Genomic DNA, 7,500 nt, shown 5'->3' with positions numbered 1-7,500 from the left:
GAAAAAAAATACAAACTGTGAAAGAAATTTTTTTTTAAAAGGAAAAAAAAAAGGACCAAAACCCGAAAAACCCCCCACCACGGCCTAAATTGGGCTTTTTTTTTTGGGCCTTTTTTATTTGATAAATCCCCCCTTTTTAAACTCCCTTAAAACCTGACCCGGGGGTTTTGGGGGTTGCATCCTACTTTGTCCTGGTCTTACACCCAACCAAAATTCTAATTAAATTTTTAAATATGTCATAAAATTTTTTTTTTTTTTTTTTTTCTCCTCTTTTTCCTCCCCCAAAAACAAAGGGTTTGGATTTTCCCCCTTGAAAACAACCAACCAAAAAAAGAATTAAAAAAAAAAAAAAAATTTAAAACAAATTAAAAATTTTTTTTTTTTAAAAAACCACTATACCCCTACTCCCCATACTTTTTTTAACCATCACTCCCCCAAAAATTATGTCACTTTTTAAATCGGGGTTTAAACCACCATACCCCCATCACTCCAAAAATTTCCATTTTCCTCCTTCTTTCTTTTTTCCCTTCCCTCCCTTTTTCTTTTCCCTTCCTTCCCTTTCCCCTCCTTTTCTTTTTTTTTCCCCCTCTCCCCCCCCTTTCCCCCCCTCCCCCCCCCCCCCCCCCTTTCCCTCCCCCCTCCTTCCCCCCTCCATTTTTCCCCTTTTTTTTTTTTTTCCCCTTTTTCTCCTCTTTTTCCCCTTTTTTTTTTTTTCTTTTTTATTCATTCTAAATCACAACCCCCCCTCACTCATCCTGAAAATATTAAATAAAACCAAAAAAAAATCCAAAACCAAAAAAATGGTTTACCCCCCTTTTTCCCAAACTTTCTTTCTTTTATTTTTTTTTTTTTTTTTTTCTTCTTTTTCAAATTTTTTCCCTTTCAAAAATTTTGAAAAATTCCTTTTTTCCCCAATTTTTTTTTTCTCTTTTTTAAAACTTTTTTTTTCCTCTTTTTTTTTTTTTTAATTTCTTTTTTTTTTTTTAATTTTTCTTTTTTTTAAAAGGGTTTTTTGAAATTTTCTTTTTAGCTTTTTTTGTTTTTGAAAAAAAGAGAAAAACCCAAAAAAGAAAACCCTTATTTTTTTTTAAATTTGATTTTTTTTTTAATTAATTTTATGAATTTTAAATTTTAAAAATTTTTAATTTAAATTTTTATTTAAAAAGTATTTTTTTTTTTTTTACAAATCTTTCCCAAAATTTTTTTTTGAAATATTAAATATTTTTTTTTTAAAAAAATTTTTTAATTTTAAGTTAAAATATAATTTTTTTTGATTTTTTTAAAATATATAATAATTTTAAAAATATTTTATAATTTTTTTAATAATTAATTAGTATTAAGTAAAATTGGTATATTAATATTTTTTTAATATTTAATATTATATTATTATAATAATTAATTTTTTTTTTTAAAATTATTAAATTTGAAAATATATTAATATTTTTAAAATAAAATATATTTTTAATAATATATAATATTAATATATATATATATATTATAAAAATTATATATATATATGTTTAAAAAATAATTATATTTTATAAAATATATATATATATAATATTATATATATATAATTTTAAATATATATATTATATAAAAAATGTATATAATAGTATATATATAGTATATAATATGTATATAATATTTAAAATATTATGTATAATTATTATTATATGTATTAATAGTTATATATATTATATAATATTATATATATATTATTATATTATATGTTTTAAAATTTTATATATATTATTTATTTATTATATATTTTATTTATATAATATATATTTTAAATATATTTAAAAATATAAAAAATTTTAAATTATTAATATATATTTTTATTATATATATATATATATTAATATTTTAATTATATAATATTAAAAAATAAAAAAAGTATTATATATAAATATTATATATTATATATATATATAATAATTAATAAAAAAAATATAATTAAATGTATAATATAAATATATAATGTATAATAAAATATATTAATTTTATATATATAAATAAATATTAATTTTTAAATAAAAAAAAAATTTATAATAAATTATAATATAATGTAATATATAATATTATAATAATTTTTTAAATTATTTAATATTTATTTTTGTTTTAAATATATGTATATATTATATATAATATTTTAAAATGAAAATTATATATATATATTTATTATATATTAGATATATATATTTAAAATATATATGTAATTATTATATATTATTTTTATATTATTTAAATATATGTATTTATAAAATATATATATAAATATATATAATATAAAATATATATAATATTAATTTAATATAAATATATATAAAATATATATATTATATATATATTTTATTATATATATATATAATAATGATATATATATATTTTTTTTTTGCGGGGGGGTAAGTTAAAAAAAAAGAGAGCCTATGATAAAAACACTTTAATCTCCTTTTAAAATCCCCATTGTCAGCCAGCTATTAATATACTTTTTTCCTTGCCTCCTCTCACAACTAGGTGGTGAGTTCGTACCTAGCGCTTCTCTCCGACTGTAGTAATCCTGAGACCCTAGAGGCAGCTGCTGGAGCTCTGCAGAACCTGGCTGCGTGCTATTGGCAGCCGAGTATAGATGTAAGAGCTGCAGTCAGAAAAGAAAAAGGATTACCCATACTAGTAGAACTTCTTAGGATGGAAGTAGATCGGGTGGTGTGTGCGGTGGCCACAGCCCTCCGCAACTTGGCCATAGATCAGAGGAACAAAGAACTGATAGGTGAGATGGTTTTTTCTTTGTAAGTACTTGCTTACAAGTTTTATTTTAGCTCTATATTAACCTGTGATTAATTTGTTAGTATCTCTACTGTATCATCACTGTCACCATGAACACTTATCATTTTTGCTATCACCCTCTTTTTTTTCATTTTCACCGGGTGTTTTTAAAGCTTAAACCCCTTTTTATTTTAAAATATTAAAAATTTTGTTTTAAAAACCATAAAACCCATACAAATTATAGAAGGTTTTTACCAAGAATAATTAAAAATCTTTTTTTTGTTTTTAATTGGTTTTTTTTTTTTTAAATTTTTTTTTTTGGGATTTTTTGTTTTAATTTTAAGGGGGGTTTTTTTTTTTTTTATTTTTATTTTTTTTTAATTTTTTTTATTTTAATTTTTTTTTGTTTTTTAATAATTTTTTTTTTTTATAATTTTTTTTGGTGGGATTGTTGCATAGAAAACAAAGAAAAAAAATAGAGAAAATTTTTAGAAGGGAAAAAAGCGTTTTAATGTGTTGTGGTTTTTGTGGTAATGATGGCTTTTTATGTTTGTCTGTATGTAAAATTTGTAATATGTAATAAAGGGTTTTTCATTATGGTATTAAGATTTTTTTTGTAAAGAGGGGTTATATTCCCAAATTTAGACAAAATGTAGAGGAGCTTTTAATGTATTTTTTTTTTTTTTTTTATAGTATCTGTGTATCTTAACCCCTTTCCATGATTGAAAATGCCCTAAACAGGTGCCTGGTTTTTTTTTCAAAAATGTGGGGACACCAAGAATTTTAAAAAAGAGGGGCCTTTATAAAAAGGGAAGGGGGCTTGAAGGAGCAGGACTTTTTAAGCAAAAGTGTAGTGCCTTAAAGCCGGGGGGGGGTGCGTGCTAACTCTCCAACTGCCAATAATACACTAAATCGTCCAATGGCCTCGCAGGGGGGAACCCGTTACGAAGACAGGACGATCCAGCGGGGGCAAGGAAAGGCCCACCACCAGTATAATCGGGTCAGTGATCGGATGCACCAAAGGAGATAGCAAGAGAGAGGAATTGTGGTTGATTAAAGGACTTTAGAAGGGGGAAGGATATGAAACGAAGCAGAGGAAAATCCTGATGGCTTGGCTAGTAAATGAGACTGCTTAGAATGATAGGCTGTTGAGGATTATAGGGGATCATATTAGTATGTGAAGTGACATACTTTTGCAGTGGAAGCAGATGGTTTGTGACTGTTCCAATTCTCAATGATTGGCCAATAACTAGTAAATCCAAGAGGGATGTTATTATTTAATTTTTTTTGATAAGGGGCACACACTACACAACAAAAAAACACACATCCCCAATTCACACACATAGCCCCTTCATAGCACGAAAAATGCAACCACAACAACACCCACACCCCGCACCCACACACGACCCACACCCAAACCCACGCACAACACCACACCCCCGCCACCACACACCACAACACACACACACACCACACAAACCCACCACACACACACACACAAACACACACACACACCACACCACACACCCACCCCAACACACCACACACCACACACGCTAACACGTTTTTACTGCTTCTCCCCTTTTTTGAGTAACCTTACAAAGCTTAGTATTTTGATGGCTTTATGGGGTACAGATGTGCATTGCTTACAAGGAGAAAAGGCTTTCCTATTCATCCTTACTAACTTGATAACATTCTTTTTGATCAACTTAATGCCTTTGTGCATTGATTTTGCAGATGAGGAAATGTGTTTATTCACTCAGTAGTTTCAGAAGAGAATGAGAATTGTATCCATAGACTGAATTTTGAAATTGCTTGTATAATGTGATGTATTCATCAAGAATTTAGAAGAAGGAAATGTGATTTAGAGAATATATATCAATTTTGTTCATAGCATTAGTTTTACTTTAAAGAAATGTGAGGAGAAGTAGATTCATAAGAGGAAATTGATAACATAATGTTCAAGAAGAAAAGAAAAGGATTTTTTTTTTTTAATTTTCAGTGACAAATGAGTTTGTCATTTCCTTTTTCAGTAAAGTAACTTGAAACAGTAGAAAAATTGCTGGACAAAAAATAATGCTTGTGTGCCTTCAATTGTGCACACACACACATACATACATACATCATACTACTACATAATACAAATACATACATACATACATACACACAACACACCACACACACCACCCACACACAACAACACACACACACACAACACACACACACACCCACACCCACACACACACACACACACACTCCCCACACACACACACCACCTACACACACACCACCACCTACACACACACACCTACACACACCCACCTACACACACACACACACCTACACACCACACACCACCTAAAAACACACACACACACACACCACAAAACACCACCACCTACCACACACACCACACACACACACACACCACCTACACCCACCCCCCCCAACAAACCACACACCACCAACACACACAACACACACCACAACACCCCACACACACACACACCACACACACACACCTCACACACAACACCCACACAAAACACCCTTTTAAACACCCCCACACACCACACCACACACACAACCCACACACACACCAAACCCCCACACCCACACAACCACACACACACACAAAACACAAAACCAAACACACACAACAACACACACCACACCCCCACACACCAACCACACACACAAAAACAACAACAACAACAACCACACCCCCCCCCCCCCCCCTTCCCCCCCCGCCCCCCCCCACCCCCCCCCCCCCCCCCCAAACCCCCCCCCCCCCCAAGCCCCCCACCAAAACCCCACCAAACCCCCCCCACCCCCCCCCACCCTTTTGCTAATACTTTCCTCATTTTCTTCTCCTCCCCCCTTTTTCTTCTGGTCCTTCTCTCTCCTTTCTCTCTCTCTCCTTCTCTCTCTCTTCTTCCCTCTCTCTCTTTTCTTTTCCCTTTTTTTTCTGTTTTTCCCTCTCTCTCTGTTTCTCTCTCTCTGTTTTTCTCTCTCTCTGTCTTCTCTCTCTCTCTCTTCTCTCTTCTCTCTTCTCTCTCTCTCCTTTTCTCTCCCCCTCCTTTTTCCTCTCCTCCCTTTCTTCCTCTTTCTCCTCTCTTTTTTCTCCCTCTTCCTTTTCCTTTCTCTCTCTCCCTCTCTCTCTCTGTGTCTCTTTCTCTTTTCTTCCCTCTCTTTTTTTTTTTCTCTCCTTTTTTCCCCTTTTTCCCCTCTCTCTTTTTCTCTCTCTCTTTTCCCCCCCTTTTTTCTTCCTTCTCTCTTCTCTCTCTCTTTTCTCTCTCTCTTTCTCTCTCTCTCTCTCTCTCTCTTCTCTCTCTTCCCCTCTCTCTCTCCCCCTTCCTCTCTTCTCTTTTTCTTTTTCTCTTCTCTCCCTCTTTCCCCTTCTCTTCCCTTCTTTCTTCTCTCCCTTTCTCTTCTCCCTTTCCCCTCCCCTCTCTCTCTTCTTCCCCCTTCCTTTTTCCCCCCCTGGGTTTTTTCCCGGGGGAAAAAGGGTTCCTCCAAAATTCCCTTCTTTCATTCCTCCCACTCTTTCCCCATGCAAAAACCTCTCCCCCCCCCACCAAAAACCCCCCCCCCTCCTTTTTCCTTTTCTTCTTTTCCCAAGTGCAAATTAATATCAGGGCTATTTTCCGGGGGTTTTAAAATATTGAATAACAAACAGACCAAGAAAATTTTTTTTTCATACTTAATTTTTTTTTTTTTGTTTTGTTTTGTTAAACAATTTGGTGTTTTTATTAGTTTAGTTTCCCGTTTTTAAAAAGTATGTCATTACAATTTGAATTCATTTAATAAGATGAGTTTTTTTTTATTATTGTTTTTATTTTTAAAAGTATATTTTCTCAAATTTTTTTTTTAAATTTTTTTTGGAGTATGATTTTTTGCTTCTGATTTTACTTTGACCACTTTTATGACTCAAGATAATCCCAATCTATAGAGTTCTTTGAAAAAAATGGAGAATTTGACTTGGAATAAATGAAATTTAAAGTACGGATTATTGTTTTTAAATAAAAAAGTTTTTTATATGTTTTTAAATTGAGAAGTATTAGATAGTTCAGAAACTTACTTAGTTTTAAGAATGTTACTTTAAATGTAATTCTTTACAAATGGTAGTTTTAATAAGTTTATAGAAATATTTATAAACTAACGAAGATTTGCTTTATGGTAGGTATTTTACATAGACTGCAGATCAAAAAAGCAGTTTTCTTCTAGGCATTCAGAATAACTGGTTTTAAAGATTGTCTAATTTATTGAAAAAAAGAAGATGGATGAAATGTAGATTAAGAAATTTCACAAAGAGTATTACATACAAATAGTGTTTGCCTTTGAAAAAGCATACAGAAATTCCAGCTTTTGAGTTAAAAGTTTGTAATTTTAATTTTTGTGATATATTCATCATCATTGATTCCTTGTCTTTTTAACATTCACAAAGAGCTCTTACACAGTTGGGTTTATCTTATATGAAAAAAAATCTTTCATTTACCTTTTTTTCATTTTGATTTTTTTGTTTGAGTAACTTGTATTGGTGTTGGTGTGTGGTGCATGAGGGTGGCGCGTGTTGCCCCAGTGTGTTGCATGCTCTCTGTGACTAACATGATCACCAGCACTGATGCATGACTCATCTGGTGCACTTACTGTGTTCTCAGTTTGTGAAGAATTTTGTAATGAGTTCACCCCCCCTCTGTACACCCACTGCGCTGTACATGGTCGGGTCAT

General features: G+C 31.3%; 1 protein-coding gene across 1 annotated transcript in view; it reads left to right on the top strand.

The window, feature by feature from the left end:
• The window catches only part of LOC119575013, a 29,489-nt gene that overhangs the window by 16,778 nt on the left and 5,211 nt on the right, over positions 1-7,500 (top strand). Inside the window, exons 12-15 of the mRNA XM_037922373.1 lie at positions 2,521-2,792; positions 3,634-3,798; positions 3,969-4,021; positions 7,389-7,500. The exon at positions 7,389-7,500 is cut by the window's right edge and continues 8 nt beyond it. Coding sequence (XP_037778301.1) covers positions 2,521-2,792; positions 3,634-3,798; positions 3,969-4,021; positions 7,389-7,500 — 602 coding nt within the window. The remainder of the gene's footprint in view (positions 1-2,520; positions 2,793-3,633; positions 3,799-3,968; positions 4,022-7,388) is intronic.

The sequence above is a fragment of the Penaeus monodon genome, chromosome 1 (assembly GCF_015228065.2).
Source record: "Penaeus monodon isolate SGIC_2016 chromosome 1, NSTDA_Pmon_1, whole genome shotgun sequence".
In the NCBI taxonomy this organism is placed as follows: Eukaryota; Metazoa; Arthropoda; class Malacostraca; order Decapoda; family Penaeidae; genus Penaeus; species Penaeus monodon.
Note: the sequence above shows the minus strand (reverse complement) of the source record. Positions and strands in the feature narration are given on the sequence as shown.